Source organism: Cibotium barometz, chromosome 20 (genome assembly GCF_041138505.1).
Source record: "Cibotium barometz isolate CiBa-2024 chromosome 20, ASM4113850v1, whole genome shotgun sequence".
Taxonomy (NCBI): Eukaryota; Viridiplantae; Streptophyta; class Polypodiopsida; order Cyatheales; family Cibotiaceae; genus Cibotium; species Cibotium barometz.
Genome location: NC_141065.1, coordinates 21,453,510 through 21,474,441, shown reverse-complemented (window position 1 = coordinate 21,474,441; position 20,932 = coordinate 21,453,510). Strand labels below are relative to the sequence as shown.

The 20,932-nt window shown below is 45.6% G+C and overlaps 1 protein-coding gene across 5 annotated transcripts in view; it reads left to right on the top strand.

The window, feature by feature from the left end:
- Positions 1-20,932, top strand: part of LOC147627660 (HIT-type Zinc finger family protein) — a 47,924-nt gene that overhangs the window by 5,682 nt on the left and 21,310 nt on the right. For 3 of the 5 annotated variants that reach the window (XR_015268286.1, XM_086814579.1, XM_086814581.1), the window contains exon 4: positions 17,139-17,231. The exons of 1 other annotated variant lie outside the window; for it this stretch is intronic. Coding sequence is in view for 3 of the 4 variants with exons in the window: in XM_086814579.1 (XP_086670705.1) it covers positions 17,139-17,231 (93 nt within the window). In the remaining variant the exon portion in view is untranslated. The remainder of the gene's footprint in view (positions 1-17,138; positions 17,232-20,932) is intronic. One more of the 5 variants, XM_086814580.1, reaches the window with a different exon arrangement.

Genomic DNA, 20,932 nt, shown 5'->3' with positions numbered 1-20,932 from the left:
TTCACCGAGGAAACTCTTCCTATTGGCAATCACAGATTTGGAGGAGCCCTGTATCCTCGACGGAATGGCAATAAGTGTATGCACAATATCAGTCCAGATGCAAGAAAGGGTCTGAGAAGGTATGATCTAAGTTCTGTCCATTCCGTCTGTGCATCTGGCTCTCCAGATGTGCCAGCTGTGATGCTGGCCACTGTTCCCACCGAGTGTCAGGAAGAGCATGACTTGGCCTTTCCCAATTTGCTTTAACTTACATGAGAACAAAGGTTGTCTGAATCTGGAAACAGACACCTGTTTCCGTAAAATCAGCCCAAAGATTCCTACCTACTTGTTTTTGCATGTACAAAATTTCAAATATATATTGTATAAAATATGTAAAAATAACACTGAATGCATAGAATACATGGAAACATCAATTTGAAGCCTACATGTAAGTTGTGACAATTTACAAAGAGAGAAACGTCTTTATCAAAATAGTCGCAATTTTCAGACGTTGGATTTGGGGCAAAAATACAAGTCAAAAACAAACTGCATGAAAGAAACGCGTTTCCTACAAGGAAACGTTTTAGAAACATTTCCAAGTTTCCTACCCTGAAGGAAACGCGTTTCCTAACAACTATGCTCCCCATGTATTAACTGGTAAGGAACGAAGCAGCAAAGTACATTCGCTGAAATGAATGCCTTGAAGGTCTTCTCCTTGGTTGCAACAGGTTTCTATGGTTTCACAGGTTGGTTAGGGGTTCACACATGACTATTAATGCGATTAAACACTTAAAATAAAAGAACACATTTCATCCACTTGAAACCACAGGCACACTTAAATATTAGACACCACACTAGGGGCCAGAAAGATGGGCGAACCCCCCTTAAGGATTTTATTCGAAAGGGAGTCTATTCCAAATACAAGAGCAAGCCTCCTTGATTCACAATCACGTAGCTTGTCAATTTCCTGATGCACAAGGGGCCGGAAAATGGGCCAACCCCCCCTTAAGGATTTTATTCGAAAAGGAGTCTACTACAATTACAAGATCAAGCCTCCTTGATTCACAATCACGTAGCTTGTCAATTTTCTGATGCACAAGAACCTCCTTGGAATTCACCCTCCCTGATTGAGAATTCCCAAGGCCAGGTTCCTAGACTCTTCTGCCCTATGGAAACAATCCTCCTCGTGGAAGTGGAGTCTTCAAGATGTCTGCACAATAAACTCTTCACACACACAAGTGTACAACAACTTGGAAAAGCCCCTTTCACATGATCAAAAGTCTGGAAACTTGTTTAGGGTTTCACCGGCAACCAAATTTGCAAACCCCTCACATATAACAAGAACCTGTTCCAAGCTAGGGCTTCTGCTGAAGTTAGGGTTTTTGGCAGCAAGCCCATACTGTCTGTACTGATGACATGCAGGAGTCTGTATGGACAACACGTGGCAGTCTGTACAGCAGCTGGTCATACAGCTCCAAGCAATGGGGTGTGAGAGAGAGTAGTTACCTCCTGATATGCGTGCATTTGAACCACCAACCATGTGTATTTGTATGTTGCCAAACCTGCTTTTTTTTCCCCTCAAAAGCCCTTATGAGCTTTTAACGTTTGTGTTTTTTCACTTAGGTGTGCATCAAGGCTTCAATAAATAAGTTTCCCTCATTTATACATGGGCTGTCCATCACTTCTCAGTCCCACACTTTTAAAAAGTCCATAAATAGCAAAGGCTTCCGCGCGCATGCAACACATGAGGCCTTTCCGCTTTTAACGTTTGTGTTTTTTCACTTAGGTGTGCATCAAGGCTTCAATAAATAAAGTTTCCCTCATTTATACATGGACTGGCCATCACTTCTCAGTCCCACACTTTTAAAAAGTCTATAAATAGCAAAGGCTTCCGCGCGCATGCAACACAGGAGTCCGTATGGACAACACGTGGCGGTCTGTACAGCAGCTGGTCGTACAGCTCCAAGCAATGGGGTGTGAGAGAGTAGGCACCTCCTGATATGCGTGCATTTGAACCACCAACCATGTGTATTTGTATGTTGCCAAACCTGCTTTTTTTTCCTCAAAAGCCCTTATGAGCTTTTAACGTTTGTGTTTTTCACTTAGGTGTGCATCAAGGCTTCAATAAATAGAGTTTCCCTCATTTATACATGGGCTGGCTGTCACCAATTGGCTGACCATTTGGTCATCTCCAGATTTGGTCCATCTCCAGATTTTGCGTCTCGTTCACTTGAGGCCAGGCCGGTGTCTCATGTGAAGAGGCCAGTATTTTTTGCTGACATGGACGGGAGCCAGACTGGTGCCACCCGTGTGTTAGCAGGATGGTGTCGTATGGACGGGAGCCAGACTGGTGCCACCCGTGTATGACCTGGACTGTGCTCGACCCATGGGATTGTCACGCCATGGAAGAGCCAGTATTTGTGCCGTGTTTTGCCTATGGGACTGTCACACCATAGGGAGACTCGTGCGTGGAACTGTCTTACCTATGGGACTGTCACTCCATAGGAAGACCAGGTTTTTATGTTTTTATGTCGTGCCAGTTTTGTGCCGACAGATATTTTGTACTTGTTCCATGAACGGGAGATATGTCCATGTTACTATTTGCACATGCACACATGATTTGCATGTTTGAAACTGTTTTCGCATGACATGTATTTTTGTGTTTGCCTGCTTGACGTGTTACTTACTGAGCGGGGACGCCTGCTAGTGAGTCGTGAAGTCTGTTCTGTATTCTGACGAGTTTGAGCGCATGTGAACAGGTGGTAAGTATATGGCACATGTTATTTTAAATGTTTCATATTTCTAACCCTTTTGATTTATAAGGTCTTTTGTTCACACACTTAAATGTGGGCACCACTTTGGGCACCCACTTAGGGGCCCAGGTGGGGAGCCCCACTTAAGTGTGTGTGGGCACCACTTTGGGCACCCACTTAGGGGCCCAGGTGGGGTGGGTGCATGGGCACCTACCCAACCCACCTTAGAACTGGCCACCCACATGCAAATCGTGGGGAGCCAACCAGCAGTAAGGTTGAACTCCACTTTAATTTTATTAAAAGAAAGGCCTTCACCTCCAGCGACGGGCGTGCTCTCCCACCATCTTTCGTAAAGGGAAAAACAGCCGGCGACTCTCTTTGGTGCATGTCCTCAGGCAATGCCATCTCCATCACCCTTAGAATTGCCGCGTTTCATTGCTGCTGATGGCTGCACATGCTTCTGGTGGTTGCGCTAATCCTCCTAAGGCGGCTGCCATCTCCTACAGAATTGCAGCGCAGGGGGTCGGCCCATTCCGGCCCCAGTGCTGGTGTCCATCTTTCCATTTCATTTCATTTCAATTTCAAGTTGTATTAAGTTGTCCATTTCAAATTTGTGGTTTTAAAGTTGTGCTATTAAGCGTGTGGGTGTCTAACGGAGTCTTCCCACTTGACGGGATCGGTTTCATTGGTATCAAAGCATGGTTGTTTCCCTCTTTCTAGTGGGGAAACGAACCTGTGTACTGGACATCCCGCTTTTAGCACACTTTAAACACAATGGACAGCCAAGGCACCCTTTGGAAGTGCCTAATTCGAGGGGTCCATCTAGTGCCTCTCGTGGGTCTGATGTCCTGCGAGGAAGACACAAGCCCCTTGAAAGGGTTAATGATAGTGAATCAAAGGGTCAACTGTCTCCAGGAAAGACAGTTATGCTTGAACAAGAGCCTGATGCTATGAGGGCTGAAATGGAACATATGAGAAAACTTTTGCAGGCTCAAGAGCAAGAGTTAAAGTTTTTGCATGAAGATCCCCATCTGCAAAGTGCTATTGAAGCCAGGAAGGCTGATGCAATGGTAGATGTAACTTTTGAATCAATGGCTCGGGAAGTGGGCAAGAAACCAAGGGAGTTGGCACTTGCCTACCTCCTCCGCAAAGGTGATATCAAAGAGGGGGATGACGGAGAGCTGAAATTCAGAAATCCACCTCGTTTGAAGCATGGAGATCCCGCATCTCAAAGGCTGAAATCTTTTATGCAAAAGGAAGAGGTGACAGTTACCTCTCGACATGCATCTTCTCCACAAGGCACAAAGCCTGACAGATATATGTATGCCAGTGCTCATGGAGGGCATGAAAGTCACATGCATGGAAGACATGTATCTCATGGTGACAGGTCTGCCTCTAGAAAAATTTTGCCTTCTGAGTTGTCTCATGGAGAGACATTGCCATATGCAGGTAAGTCACATGCATCTGAGTTTCAAGTTCGTGGAGCACATGCCACCGTGCCTCATAAAACTTCTATGACGGCCCATGAAGCCCATGCAGATAGGGCTGCCCCGTTGGATAAGGGGAAAAGAAAAAGAGAAGACCATGAGCCTCATGCCAGGAAGCTCAAGGAATTCAAAGCAGGTGACAAATCTGTTAAATTTGATGTTTTTCATGGTGAACATGATGCTTCTAAGGTGTTAGCATTTGTGGCACAGTTCGACATTGCTTTTAGCGATGAGGACTTTATTGAAAAGTCAAAGGTACGCCATGCTAGCATGTTTTTGAAAGGGACTGCTACTCATTGGTGGATCACTGAAAAGATCACCAAGGGTCCCATTTCCACTTGGAAGGAATTTAAAGACAGATTCTATGCTCAGTTTTTGCCACCAAATGCGGAGCAAACTCTCGCTCAAAAGTGGGACAAGCTGGAACAAAGAGACAATGAAAGCGTGCAACAATATGTTAACAAGTTCTGGAAAGTGTTGTTGGAAGTGACTCCCTTTATGCAAATCACTGAGGATGAAAGAAAGAGGAAGTTTCGTTCTGGACTGCAACCAGCATACCGATCGGGCATTGAACTGCACCCGAAACATACTTTGCAACAACTCACAGCTTTTGCCCTTGCTACGGAGCAATTGGTGCTCAAGATTAAGCAGGATCAAGGAGGTTCCAAGGGGAAGGACAAGGCTGTCCCAAATCAGCAAAAGGGTGGACAGCCACCTAAAAAGAACTTCCGGGACACCTACAAGGGTGGTAAAGCTGAAAATAACACATCTAAAGATCAAGGCCCAAGAAAGAACAAATTTGGCTTAACTCCAGTGTAAAGAGAGCAATATGCCAAGGATGGAAAATGCTTTTCTTGTGGTAGCAAAGACCACATGTTTCGACAATGCCCAGATCGCAAACCAAAGTATGAGGACAAGCAGACCAAGGCTAATGTACATGCAGTTCCTGATGTGCAAGGAAATACAGGTCATGATGCAAAAGAGCGAATGGTTTGCAAGGCTTGGGGGCAAATCAAGGATCAGCCCGCATTGTTCATGTTTGATGACTGTGCAACTGATAATTTCATCTCTGTGTAAATGGCAGCTGCATTGGGTATTGAGGTCGAGCATATGGGACCTTAGATTGAAGCCGAAGCTGCATTTATTGGTAAAGAGGTGCAGGTTACCCCATTGATAGTAGGGAAGTTGCGCATCCATATCCAGGGCTACCTTGATAATGAACATTTCCTAGTTGCTCCACTAAATGGATGTGATGTATTGTTGGGCAAGCCGTGGCACCATAGGCTTGAGCCCCGCAAAGACTACAAGTCTAATATGATTTCTTTTATACATAAAGGCCGCATGCATTTTATTGATGCTGGCAAAGAAGGGGATTCCATCCCACTTGTATCACACATTCAAATTAATAAAGCAATGAAAAAGAGTCTTTTAGCGTACTTGGTTTTTGTACGTGATAGCCTTGTGCCAAATCATCAAAATGTGGATGCTATGTCTAATCATAGGCTGAATTTTCTTAATGCATTCAACGACTGTTTTGCTAACTCGTTGCCAGGTGAATTACCTCCCCAAAGGCCCGAAGATCATCGTATAGATCTTGTGCCAGGTAGTTCTCCTCCTAACAAACCCGCATACCGAGTGAGTGCTGCACAACAAGAAGAAATCATGAAGCAGGTAAATGAGCTTTTAGAGAAAGGTTTGGTTCAGCCCAGTTCCTCATCTTACTGCTCTCCTGTGCTTCTTGTTCAAAAGAAGGACGGATCATTCCGCATGTGTGTGGACTATAGAGCTTTAAACAAGCTTACCATCAAGAACAGATTCCCAATTCCGCGTATTGATGATATTTTGGATAAGCTTGATGGTTAGGATATTCCGACCCCATCGCAAATTTACAGGAGTCTTCTTTGATGATATCTTGGTTTTCTCCAAGAATGAGCAGGAACACAGAACTCATTTGGTCACAGTGTTCGAAGAGTTGCGGAAGCATAAACTTTTCATAAATGCCAAGAAAAGAGAGTTTTTCCTTTCAGAGATTCATTATCTGGCTCATATTGTATCCAAAGATGGAGTTACAATGGATCCTGCAAAGATAGAGACCATTCGCAATTGGCCCGAATTGCAAAACGTACATCAAGTACGTAGTTTTCTGGGATTATGTTCGTATTACAGGCCTTTCATAAGGCATTTTGCCATGATTGCCACTCCTCTACATGATCTCACGAAGAAGAAAACTGCTTTCAAATGGACTTCAAAGGAACAGGATGCTTTCTTGCAGCTCAAGCATGCTATTATATGTGGTCCAGTATTGATTGTTCCTGACTTGCACAAGTCATTCGTGGTTGAATGTGATGCTTGTGGTGATTGCATAGGAGCTGTCCTAAATCAAGAAGGGCATGCAGTTGCATACGAGAGCCGTCGTTTGCATGATGCCGAGCTTCTTATGGATATCTATGAGAAAGAGCTCTTGGCTGTAATTCACGCCTTAAAGATATGGAAACATTATCTTCTTGGGGCTGAATTTGTCGTCAAGACAGATCATCAAAGCTTGAGATACTTTCTATCTCAAACAAAGCTTTCTGAGAAGCAGATGAGAATGGCAAACTTTCTTTCCATGTTTCATTTTCAGATTGTGCATACTCCAGGAAAGAAAAATGTGGTGGCCGATGCACTATCCAGGAGGCCTTATCTTGCTGCAGTCTCAGTGGCAGTCTCAGTGGCCTCTCATGGAGACCTATCTGCTATGCGAGATTTGTATCATTTGGATGCTGATTTTTGCCATATATGGACTGATTTGATGGCTGGTCATTCACATGCCTCTTATGTTATCAACGAGGGTTATCTTATGAAGGATAATTGCCTATGTGTGGTGAAGGATTTGCGTCCAAAGGTTATGGACGAATGTCACGCTCCACCTTATGCTGGTCATAGAGGTATTATGCCTACTACACGCATGATTCAGAGGTATTTCTTTTGGCCGAGCATGCGTAAAGACATTGAGGCTTATGTACGTGCATGTATTACTTGCCAAAAGGTGAAATTTGATAGGCAAAAACCTCCAGGTTTGCTTCAGCCATTGCCTATTCCCTCGCAACCTTGGGAAAGCATTACTATGGATTTTATTATGGTCTTGCCTAGATCCCAGCATGGGAATGATGCTATTTGGACCATTGTGGACAGGTTTAGCAAGCAAGCTCATTTCTTGCCCGTCAAGAAAACCATTAAAGTTGATCATATGGTAAAGCTTTTTCTTGCTAATATTTTCAAGCATCATGGTATGCCTAAATCCATTGTTGGGGATAGAGATCCCAGGACTACAAGCCTCTTTTGGAGGGCTTTATTTGATAATATGGGTACTAAACTTGAGTTTTCATTAGCTTATTATCCCCAAACGGATGGCCAAAGTGAAGCTGCAAATTCAGCCATATTGGATTTATTGAAGTGTTATGTGGTAGATCAAAAGAGTGCATGGGAGAAGTATCTTCCACTTGTTGAGTTTGCCTACAGCAATACAATCCATGCTTCCACGGGAAAGGCTCCGTTTGAGATTATCTATGGCAGAGTGGTATTGCCACCCATCCTTCGTACCAAGGATGAGATATTTGCAGCTGATGAATATGTTCGTGACTTGGATGTTGCCTTTGGTCAGGTGCGGACAGCCATTGCAAGATCTCAGGATAAGCATAAAATGGTTGCTCACAAGCATAGAAGGGACATGGAAGTCAAAGAAGCTGATTGGGTATTACTGAAATTTGAGAAGGCTAGGCTTCGGAAGAGGCTAGGACGAGAAGGATCATATCCTAAGCTTTCTCCTCGCTATTATGGACCCTTCAAGGTGATTCACAAGATCAATGAAGTGTCATACAGGCTTGCTTTACCTAGTCATTGGAAGATTCACAATGCTTTTCATGTGAGTCTATTTCGGAAATATATGGGGCTAGATCCTGATGAGCCTGTCACAGAAGATCCTCCAAAGATTGAAGAGCTTGAGGAGATCCTCCAGCCAGAACAGATTGTTTTTCACAAGAAAGCTTTCCAGGAGATACCTTGTGAAGTTTAAGAATTATTTGCATATTGATGCCAAGTGGGTAAATGAGGACTATTTTGTTGATTATCCACAATTGTTGCAGGCATATCTTGAGGCTTTTCAGTTGAGGTCAACTCTTTAGAAGCCCGGGGGGATGTCACCAATTGGCCGACCATTTGGTCCATCTCCAGATTTTGCGTCTCGTTCACTTGAGGCCAGGCCGGTGTCTCATGTGATGAGGCCAGTATTTTTTGCTGACATGGACGGGAGCCAGACTGGTGCCACCCGTGTGTTAGCAGGATGGTGTCGTATGGACGGGAGCCAAACTGGTGCTACGCGTGTATGACTTGGACTGTGCTCGACCCATGGGATTGTCACGCCATGGAAGAGCCAGTATTCGTGCCGTGTTTTGCCTATGGGACTGTCACACCATAGGGAGACTCGTGCCTAGAACTGTGTCTTACCTATGGGACTGTCACTCCATAGGAAGACCAGGTTTTTATGTTTTTATGTCGTGCCAGTTTTGTGCCGACAGATATTTTGTACTCGTTCCATGAACGGGAGATATGTCCATGTTACTATTTGCACATGCACACATGATTTGCATGTTTGAAACTGTTTTCGCATGACATGTATTTTTGTGTTTGCCTGCTTGACGTGTTACTTACTGAGCGGGGACGGCTGCCAGTGAGTCGTGAAGTCTGCTCTGTATTCTGACGAGTTTGAGCGCATGTGAACAGGTGGTAAGTATATGGCACATGTTATTTTAAATGTTTCATATTTCTAACCCTTTTGATTTATAAGGTCTTTTGTTCACACACTTAAATGTGGGCACCACTTTGGGCACCCACTTAGGGGCCCAGGTGGGGAGCCCCACTTAAGTGTGTGTGGGCACCACTTTGGGCACCCACTTAGGGGCCCAGGTGGGGAGCCCCACTTAAGTGTGTGTGGGGGTGGGTGCATGGGCACCTACCCAACCCACCTTAGAACTGGCCACCCACATGCAAATCGTGGGGAGCCAGCCAACACTAAGGTTGAACTCCACTTTAATTTTATTAAAAGAAAGGCCTTCACCTCCAGCGACGGGCGTGCTTTCCCACCATGTTTTGTAAAGGGAAAAACAGCCGGCGACTCTCTTTGGTGCATGTCCTCAGGCAACGCCATCTCCATCACCCTTAGAATTGCCGCGTTCCATTGCTGCTGACGGCTGCACATGCTTCTGGTGGTTGCGCTAATCCTCCTAAGGCGGCTGCCATCTCCTACAGAATTGCAGCGCATGCTCCCCAGGTGGCCATGAAGCTGCTGCGCATGTTTTTCACAGGCGGCTACTGACAGGCTGCCCTATCCTCTACACTACAGGCTGCAGCCAAGCCCCTCTACATGCTCCTACAGGCGGCAGCATATTGGCAGTAGGCGCTGCCTGGCCAAGTAGCTGTGCACAGCAGCCTGGTGCCTCCTCTATACTCGGCGCTTTCTTTTCTCTCAGGCGGCTGTGCTTACAGCAGGAGGCTATCTTCAGTTGGCAACTACACAAGCCTCTCCTTCCGTCTGTGTTCTTCACCAGACAGCTGCATCACTAGGCGGCTGTAGCAAGACAAGCTCCTCCACAAGAAGGCAGGTTGTGTCCTGCACAACAGGTGGTTACACTTCCTTTCCGTCTTCCGTCTTCAAGTGGCTACAACTGGTGTTTTTCTCTCATGTAACTGTACACATGGGTATTGGACTTCCTCAGCCACCCACAAGTAAGTGAATTTCAGATTTAAGTAAAGTATTTTTGTGTTAAATCTGATAAGGGGTTCCCAACTCCCTATACGGCCAACACCCGTTTGTTGCCGGGTAGTCCAAGCTTTATTGGAGAACCTCGGTCCAAAGGTGCTGAGATCGGGAGAGCCAGGCGTTGGTACGAGAGCGTCTGTTTGTGTGTGGTCTCGGAACACCAGTAGGCGCTCTCCGCGGAATCCAGTGAAAGCACAGGACCGTAGAGACTGGACCACGCTAGTGGTCGTTCTGCTTCGAGTGTCTACTCCGAACGTCGACTTCGAGCATATTTGTTTGGTACTGTTTTCATATGTACATGGACATCATCTGGTTCTTGGAACCCATGGAGCATTGTATTTATTAAATACTCCCAATAAATATATCATATATTGAGGGGGGGGGTCGGCCCGTTCCGGCCCCAGTGCTGGTGTTCATCTTTCCATTTCATTTCATTTCAATTTCAAGTTGTATTAAGTTTTCCATTTCAAATTTGTGGTTTTAAAGTTGTGCTATTAAGCGTGTGGGTGTCCAACGGAGTCTTCCCACTTGACGGGATCGGTTTCACTGGCCATCACTTCTAAGTCCCACACTTTTAAAAAGTCCATAAATAGCAAAGGCTTCTGCACGCATGCAACACATGAAGCCTTTCCAATCATTCATCACGCGATCTTTGTCTAAGGTCCCTGAAGCTAACAAGGTGGCTGAGTCTTATGGAGAGGTTTTGGAGTCTCTGAAGCAGCACTAGCCAAGGCGCAAGGGGCGTATACATTGTAGGCAAACAAACACAGGAAAGACGTGTCATTCAAGGAAGAGTTCGCATTATGAAGCAAAGGCTCACGCAAGTGGGCAAGCGCTGCCCAAAAGTTGCCTTTTTTGGAGTCCTTTCCCTATCATTAAGAAAGTGAATGAGGTTTCTATGCAGCTTTGGTTACCGCCTAGTTGGACTATGCATAATGTTTTCCATGTAAGCTGATTGAAGAAGTTTCTTCAGGGATTGATTCCCTAGGAGGAAATTGATGAAAAATAACCATCTATTATCGACAAAGCAGAAGTTCTAGAGCCAGAGCAGATTGTCCTGCATCGTTTCAAGTACAATACTTGTCACAAGAAGTGCTAGTTCCTGACCAAGTTCAAAGACCGTGGTACCCATGAAGCAGCGTGGTTGGATGAGGAGTTTTTGAAGCAGTACCCAGCATTGTTGGCAGACTATTTAGGCACTCCAATGTGATATTGAACATGAAACACAACAAACCCTTATGGGCTAGATTATGCTCTTATGTATGGATTGGCTTGTGGCAGTTCTCCCACTGAGCTGACTGAGCATTTCCAAGATACTCGTCTACTTGGTAGAGGCTTCTTCCAAGTAGACTTTGACTAATGTGCAACCCTTTCCCCCTTGGTCAAAAGAAATTATTTCTCTTCAAATACCGTACATATTCTGATCATGTGCAAGAGGACCAACGACTCACCTCTATTTCACTTGGGTTTCCAGGCCGCGGTAGGCCTATTGCAAGTTGCTGCTCTCGGTCAAGTTCTGGAGGTCTGTGCCCTCCCAGGACTACCCTCATGTGCCTCAGCAAGGATCATTGCCAACTTTGATAGGGTGCCGAGAGTTATTGTCCTTGTCTCTGATCTATCCATTTCAGATGACCACATCATGTTGCAGAGACCAGATGGTTCTCATTTCAGACAAAGGATAGAGATTGCTGAGAAACCGGATGGTCATTGCTGATTTTGTTGACATCAAGGCCACATTGCTTGGGACTGCCCTAGAACCAAGAGCATAGTAGCAAGGAAACACGTTTCCCACCTTTTGTAGGAAACAAAACATTTCCAATGTTGGAGTGTTTTTTTAAATCAACGTTTTTTTTAACATCGAATTTCGGACAAGAATGGGCCAATAGCTATGCCCACAGGACTGTTTATGGGCTGTTTTGGTTGGCTGCAAATTCAGCTATGTGCTTGGGTTTTCGGCTGCAAGTACAGGTCAATTGAAAGTGTTTCTTGGCATGGGAGTGATGCAAGCTCGCATGGCTGCATGCTCATGGAGCAGATTGTTTTCTTCCTGCTAGAAAGGAACAGAGGGGGGCATCTCTATGTTTCCAGATGTTTCATGAGGGAACAGGTAACTAGATGTATGCCGTTGTTGGCACTATTGTTGAATGGTGCTGTGAATGGTCCTGTATGAAAACAGGACAAAAGTTTCAAAGGGAAACAAGCCTAAGGGTATCATGTGGAAACAGGTCGTAGGTTTCTCAAGAAAACATGTTTATGGTTCTCCAAGAGATAGGTCACATGCAGGCAGCGGTCATAGAAGTGGACACATGTTTGGTATAGCCTTGCTACTGATTGGACAGGGGACAGGGGATCCATGTCAGAGATGGATAGTATCCTTGGAAGGTAGAGAGGGAGTGTACAGGTGTGTCTACTGCATGGTATGCTGTGCTGTGATGCGAGTTCTCTCATGTGAAACCGGCCTTAAGAAATTTGACGGGCGGTGGAACAAACACTCGCACACAAAACACTTCATCACCTATGAGAACCTGGAAAAGGAAAACAAACAGGGGAGCTAGAATGCTCATGCAAATAGTACAAGGACATCGATTGGCCTTAAAATGAAGTGGCGTCCCTTGCGGTATTTCTTTACTTGATCAAAATTTGAGTACAAAGTACAACTTGTCGAATCCTCTACCAATAGGATCCCTTATAGCTTTTCACCCAGGACTTTCCAAATAAGAACTCTCGTTATCACAGCAAAGCATTCCATAGAGAAGGCACACCTATACGACACTTCCCTGCTTGAAAAGGTCTTCTCCATCTCAACCATGGATCCTACGAATCCTTTTCCAAATAGCAGTAGGGCTGTACCAAACCATATGTCTTTCCTACAGTCACAACTTGCGTGTAACCTCGAGAAAACTAGAACCTGTTCACATGAATCCAGAGACATGCTTTCCACATGAAACCAAAAGACTTGTATCTGATAAACCAAAGACCTGTATCCATAAACCATAGTCCTGTATCCTTGATACCAAGGTCTTGTTTCTTCACGAAAGACCAATGTCCTGTTTCCATGACAGATAAACCCACATATGCACCATCCAATCACGGTGCCAAAAACCTAGAGAGAGAAAGATAGAGGATGTGTCAAGCCGTCCTTGAATACACATAAGTCCAAGACGAAGAGCAACACACATCTCTTCGAAGAATATCATCCTGTTCTTCTTAACTTGATCCTATGTATCCAGGTCTGGAGCATTGCCTGATGCTCAAGAGGGGGGTAGCACCTCCGCTCCCTTGTTATAGACAGGCTCAGTTGTTATCTAGGAGTCGCTTGGTGACATCTTTGTATTCACCCGAAGGTACTGGAGGCTGACAGTACATCTGCTTATGGGACTCCTATGATATTGTGTACTAGTCACATGAGATGGTACAGTTGGGTATGGTTCACAGTCGGCCGCACCTTGAACTATAATTGCAACTATGGATAACTCTGTCTACACTTATGGTTAACTGAGATGGTTTTTGCCTTTGGAACTAAGGTATGACTAAAGAAGATTGGGACATTGATCTTTGCTCATATGGTTCTGGCTGTTCTTGACCACAAGATAGGTCAATTGAATATTGAGATGATGCTATTTATGGAGTTGGTCTCCTTTGGAATGGCATGGTTTGGTTGAGCTCAAAGTCTGCGGCAACCTGAGCTAACACTTCGAGAGTCTATGGAGGACATAAGTCTTGCGAGCAGTCCTAGAGTTGGTTTGGTTCATGGCTACATGGATTGAACTCTATTTGTGCATGTATGCATACACTTTTTGAGGTGTTTTTGTATTCTGGTGCCATTGGATCCTAGTACCATTGAGAATACATTGGGTAATACTCTGGATTGTGTCGTGTGATGCATGTATATTGGTATGATACATCAAGTTCTTTATTATGTTCATGGATGCACCACTGGGTGTGACTCCTGCGGGATGGCCATGAGACATGTGGGAAGTACTAAGTGGATGTATTGTTTGGATGCATTGAGTGCTTTCATATGCTCATGTTGTACCATCAGTCGTGGGTCCTGCGGGATGCCCATGGGTGTAAGGCTTGCGAGCAGTCCTGAGAGTGTTACTTTAGAGTAGGTAGAGCATTATGAGGAGCATATTGTTTGCGAATGCATATATGTGTCATGCATATGTGTGTCATGTAGAATGATGCATGGTTTTGTTTTTGGCTAACACAGTTAACGTGTTGCCACTTGGTTTTAGACTTTTGCTGCTTGTTCTGACGTGACGGTGTGACCTTATTGTGCAGGATGATTTTTTTTCATCACCCAGATGCACTTGAGGGCCATTGCTTTTCTCATATGGGGAGTCTTTGCTCATAAGATGCCTTACTGTGCCATTGAGTGCAATCGAGGACGCTTGCTATTTTTCAAGAGGGGGGTATGTCACGACCCTGTGTTTTTCTCTAGACAGTATGCAGGTGGGCACGGGGACATGGTGGACAGTGTGAATGGCATCAGTTTGGAGTTGAAAAGGAAACCCATGTGTGGACAACCCCAAGTGTGAAGGGGACAAAGAGATTTTAATTAAAAAGGTTTTATAACCTTTGGTGGCCCAACAAGGCTATTTTGGGCAGCGCTACTCTTGCTTTTGAAAGGAGTTACTGGCGGGCTGAAGCGAGACAGCTCTCTCTCTCTCTCTCCCTTTTGAGCTTGGCACACGGAGAGTTGGACTGCTCATACACGGCAGTTTCCTCCTTTGCATAGAGGCGGCTGCCGGACAGAGGAGCACATGTGGGATGGTTCTCCTTTGCAAGGACAGCAGGCTCTACAGGCTTTTGACGGGTTGCAGAAGGGAAGGTGTTAGGTGGCTGCAGGCGGACTGAACAGCCGCTGCAGGTACAGGTGTCAGCACGCCATACTCTCTCTCTCTCTCTCTCTCTCTCGCGGCAAACGAGCGGCTGCAGGCAGCGCTGGACAGAGCAGTGCATGCTTTTCTCCACGCACAAGGGGAACTGTAGGCGGCTGCTGGACAGAGCAGTGCATGCTTTTCTCCACGCTCAAGGGGAACTTCCCGGGCAATTTTTTAATATATTTTTAATAAAATTTTTATAATTTTTTTTTTGAGGTGACGTGGCGACTCGCCCTGGCCATCTTAGCAATCGTCTCTTCAGTTGCACATGCAAATTCGTTTTAGAACTTGAGTTATAAGCATCTCTTTCAATTTTCCAAAGAGGCCATTGCACAGACGGGTGAGTTTCTCCAACACTTGTGTGTGTGGGGTAGGCCACCACATACAAACTAGGAGATTCCAAAGGCTTTGTTTTCTATCTTGTTTGATGGCGGTACCATGCTGATTCAAATCAGCCCATACACTTGTAAAATTCTGGAGGAATAATTCATATTCCTGTGAAGGGGCCCGGCCGTTCCGGGTCTATGCTATGTCGCCTCTCTCTCTCTCTCTCTCTCTCTCTCTCTCATTTATTCTTCCATCTATTTGGCTCAAGTATTGTTGGTTGAAAGTTCACAAGTTTTACTTCAATTTTCAACCATGGTTAAAAGTGGATTAATGTGATTTAGCAATGATAAGCTTGTTACGCAACCTCAGCGAGTTTTAGAAGATGTCCATGGTGGTGAATGGACAACGGAAAGAGAAAGTGAGGGTGATCTGACTAAGCTCAAATGAGAGAGCAAGAGAATGCAGGACTCAATGATATTCTATTGATTGATGATTATAAAGCTTACACCAAGTACATGCTTCTATAAGCTGAAAAGCCTTGTCTTTGACACATCACATTTACTGGGGCAATGTAGGCCTATGACATCATTGCTTATCACATTCACACATAAAACAGCTATGAGAGGTTGTTCACACTCACTTACGCGCTTACTCACATAAGTGAACGATCACACACATACAAGGGCTGTTCACACACAAACACAAGTGGGTACACAAACAGGGGTATGTACACGATGGGTACAGATACAGAGACTCCGAAATACCCAACATGAATGACCAGTAAAGTAAGTGGGACTACTTTTTGCCTTTGGTTAAGCTGTGCTTAATGATTTGTTTTCGTCATCCATTGGTAGGACATCTTATGAGGCTGCTATCGGGAGGCCTCTCCAATCATTCATTGTGCGATCTTTGTCTAAGGTACTCGAAGCTAACAAGGTGACTGAGTCTTCTGGAGAGGTTTTGGAGTCTGTGAAGCAGCACTAGCCAAGGCACAAGAGGCGTATACATGGTAGGCAAACAAGCACATGAAAGATGTGTCATTCAAGGAAGGGTTTGCATCATGAAGGAAAAGCTCACACAAGTGGGCAAGCGCTGCCCAAAAGTTGCCTTTTTTTGGAGTTTTTGGTCCTTTCCCTATGATTAAGAAAGTGAATGAGGTCTCTATGCAGCTGTGGCTACCGCCTAGTTGGACTATGCATAATATTTTCCATGTTAGCTGATTGAAGTTGTTTTTTCAGGGACCGATTCCCTAGGAGGAACCTGATGAAGATTAACTAGGTATTGTTGACAAAGCGAAAGTTCTAGAGCCGGAGCAGATTCTCCTGCATCGTTTCAAGCACAATAATTGTCACAAGAAGTGCTAATTCCTGACCAAGCTCAAAGACAGTGGTACCCATGAAGCAGTGTGGTGGGATGAGGAGTTTTTCGAGCAGTACCCAGCATTGTTGGGAGACTATTTAGGCATTCTTGTCCATAAGCATCTACGTAAGAAATTTATAATACAAAAGATCTATAAGACCAAAAATGTTACAAAACATCCATGAAGTGATTGTATCATGTAAAAATGTAAAACAATATAGCTAAAGAAAGACAATGTCACAAAGTAGACCTGTAATGGCTGAAACAGAGGGTAGGAAAAAAGCTGCCGCTTTAGAGGCGGAGGACGCAGCATCTCAAGTACAATCCCTCTGTTTGGCAAAAGAGGTGATCAATGTGTATCCCATGTATTTGTGACCTCATACATGCTCTCCACATCTACTGCCTGTGGTGGAGCACTCATTTGTCTCTTGAGGATTTCTCAGATCTGGAGCTGCTGTGGAGGATTGCCTTGGCCCACAGAGAGAGAGAGAGAGAGAGAGAGAGAGAGAGAGAGAGAGAGAGAGAGAGCTCATTGTGTAATTATGTATAGGATCTGCACTTCTTCATGAGCAGCCATCTAGAGCTTTTGAAGTTGAGGACGAGCAAGGATGGAGGCTACAGCGAAGTCAATTTGAATCTATAGGTGTTTTTACACTCTCTGTTTGTGCTTTTTTGTGTGGATCATTTTGTTATTTTGAGGGAAACTTTATGGGCTGAAGCAGTTGTTAGTTTGTGATTGTTATGGGCATGATATTAGGTTGTGTGGGCTTCAGAGATGACCTTTTGGCTGTCACCCACAAAATCAACCCCAAGTGTTAATTACTGAGAAATAGCTGTGCGCCCCTTTGCCCATGTGGCTTAATGTGGGCTTGATTCCGCCTACCAAGCTTCACAGTATTTGCATTCTGCATTACCATGTTGTTGGCTAGCAGGTCCTTTCTTTTTTCTGAGAAAAGATCCTTCATTAGTCATAAATTCAAAAAACATCTGCAAAAAGTAAAAACTATAAAGCAGCTCTCAACTGGAGCAACATTCAGTTTTCACATCCCTCGAGCTAGGTATAAATAGAAAGGTAAGAGGTGGGGCTCCCTTTCGGCTGGCTGCTCTTGAAGGGAGTCTACATTGGGGGAGGGGGAGGGAAAAGCCACAATGGGGGCCTGTAGTGCCACGTCGGGTGGTACGAGCTCATAGTGAGAATGGGCCTCGGCTCGACATGTGGAGAAATACTGCACACTGCTGTTGCATCCTCTTGGAGTCGCCAATGAGGCGCTCCCATATCCCTGGAAGGGAGTGTATGATGTCCATCCATATATACAGGACAATCTTTTGCCACTAGAACTGTTGATAGCCTCATGGCATCTGTGTAAGGGACTCCTCCGAAGGATCACCTAATACATAGGCATAAACAAGATTAGAGAAACGAAATAAAAAGGGGATGCAAGCAAGCTAACCACCCAACTGTAGGTTTGTGTCTGCAAACCTCCCCCTGAACTAGGGGTTAAGGTTCCACTCCCACGAGTCCATGCTAGTAAGCCTTGGCATCCCATACCACCAGTGCTTGTCCACACAGGCCCTCGGCAAGACTACCCGTGATCCGCGATATCCATGGCACGAGTAAGCCTCTTGGTCTAGGTCTAGGCCACAATGAATTAATAATAACCCAAAGCTCACTTATATAGTGCTTATTGTTGCCATATCTACATCACATGGTTTGGGAAAGGGAAAAGATGCACATGAGTGAGGCAGTTGTGGTGGCAGATCTGAGGGTAATGCACGTATGACACTTGCTTCTCATGGGGATGATGAACAACATGCTAGCCGTAGGACATTGCCTCTGGAACGAGCAAGGGAAGAGCCTTGCCATGGTCTTGAAATGGAGCATAATGGTGGGACAGTGTCATGTGCACCAAGTGTATCTACCGTGTGTAGCACGCACACAAGACTAGCTTCGAGGTTTAGGGTAGCTTGGAGCTAGGCAGGCTGATTGGCGACTTGGGCTAGGGATGGACTGACGGGCAGGCGTCCAAGTGGGGATGCCCTGATGGGTGGGCACCCCAAGTGTGGATGCTTGGTGACCGGCCAAGAGCCTATAAAAGAGTGGCCAAGGGCAGTCAGTTTGTCATAGAGTCTCGCAAGTCTTTGCGAGAGCTCTACGGTCAGGAGCCTGGATCTAGTGTAGACGTGCACCTACATCATGCAGCCAAGGTTGACAGCAGTCTTGAGGCCCGTGAGGGTAGCTCCGTGGTGTTATGGGAAGTCATGGGGTAGAGATTGGCTGGTGCGTCTTGCTAGTTAGCTCAGCTCGTGGCTTGGTGGGGACAGCCAGGACTTGTGGGGTTTGCCCACGGCTGTCATGGTTGGGTGGTGAGTCAGGCTTGCACCCCCTTCACGTTGTTTGGCTTTGTTTTGCAGGTTTTGAGTCGTGTTTCAGGAGCGCTCTACGAGAAAATCCATGGGGATTTGATAGAAAGCCAAGGATACACATGTATCCAAGAACGTCCGTGAAACCATTTCCTCACTAAGGAGAGGGAAACAACCGTGCTTTGATACCGAGGTGTGAACCAATTTGTACTGTACGATATCGTACAATACAATATCCCCCTACCCCCTTCTTCTTCTTTGAGAAATAAAATGCTCAACAAAAATAGAAATCTTGCTCAACAATTTAAGACGGAAGATCCCAAACGCCCACAATACTTCGCAACTTTTGTGTCCACTCAGCATTCCATATGGGGTTGCTGAGAGAACCAAAAAATCTGGCAAGGTAGAATGCTGGTGTACACCTGATTGGTAGGATGAGGAGAGAATCTTACTACATCACTTGGAGATCCTTGTGGTATAGGTAGGCTAGGTAGTCAGATCCTCAAGTTATGTACGAGGGAGAAGATTTGGACAGGGCCATTTTGATCTGCAAGAGTCCCTAAACCTATCACCCTAGATGCATTGCTCGTATCTTTGCAAGGACGGTCCCTTAGTCATAAACACTACACTGGGAGACCTTTGGCATCGCATTACCCATACAGGCTCTTTTTTGGAGACAATTGGGAGATCCAATATGGAGAGACACATCTCCATGTTTTGGTTCCTCAAGCAGTGTGGACTCCTCCCCCCCTATGTTGAGAAGGACGTGAAGGTCACTTCTTTCATTGGAAAGCTACGAATTCACATCCAGGGTTACCTCGTGAAACCGGCCTTTGGTAGAAACCAAAGTGCGGTAGACTAGCAGTCACCCTTCCACTTGTAGTCCAAATAAACAACAAAATTAACTGGAGCTAGAATGCCCCAAAACTGAAATGAAGTCGACACCTGTTGGCCCCAAAACTTGGCGCCCCTTTCGGTATTTCTTTATTCAAATTCAATGAGATGTAAAACTGAGTACAACAAAGCCAGCCAAGAGAATAAACCTGTATGTCCAATCTGGCAGCCCTCAAGACCTCTTAGCATAGAGGATTCACACACAGATCTGTGTCCCACAAAAGCAACACTCTGTGCTTCCCTCTGATCAACCAAGACAATTCAGCAGGGCAGCCTTGAGCACACATCTGGCATATTCCATGAACATGGTTTCACAACTCAGTACAAACATACATCCACTGTCCAGTCTCTGTTTCCACCCTTTCAATCTGCCATACCCCTCCTCTCACAAGGGGCCAGATTACACAACTCTGCAGCAGACATAAGCCAGTGGAAAGAAAGAAAGATGGACAAGTTCAGAGCTTACCAAATCAATGCGTGGTTCTGCACCTGTGGGACTGATCGTACCAGTCCTGTACTTGACAAAGACTGTCCGTACTTTCCTCCCTGCAACCACCTGACTGATATACCAACTATGCTCTAATAAAGCACCGCCTGCAGCTGGAGATGCACCGCCTGCAATCTGTTCAGGACTGAACAGTACGGAAGCCAGCTGTACCTATCCGTACAGGTCAGTAAAACCCTACTGTACCTGTCCGTACAGTCTCTGCGCTAGCAGTTGCTGCCCGTGTGAAGCACCTCCGCTTGTACTAGCTGTACGGGTCTGCACTGTACCCAACTGTACCAGCTGGACAGAGTTCTTCCTTGCCGCCTGTACCTGTCCGTACAGGTCTGCAGCCGCCTGTACCGTACAGGTCAGTACCTGCATAGCAGCCGCCTGCTATCTGTTTCTGCCAACGCCGCCTGAACGAGCGCCGCCTGAACTTGTACCTACAGTCGTACAGCAGCCATGTGGACTGTACCTGCAACTGTCGACTGCACTTGCCTGCAATAGAACTGCAGCCGCCTGTACTCTGGTCGCCAGCACCGCCTGCAACCACAGCCGTCACCTGTTCTGTACGGCCTGCAGTCTTTAGGTCTGTACGGCCA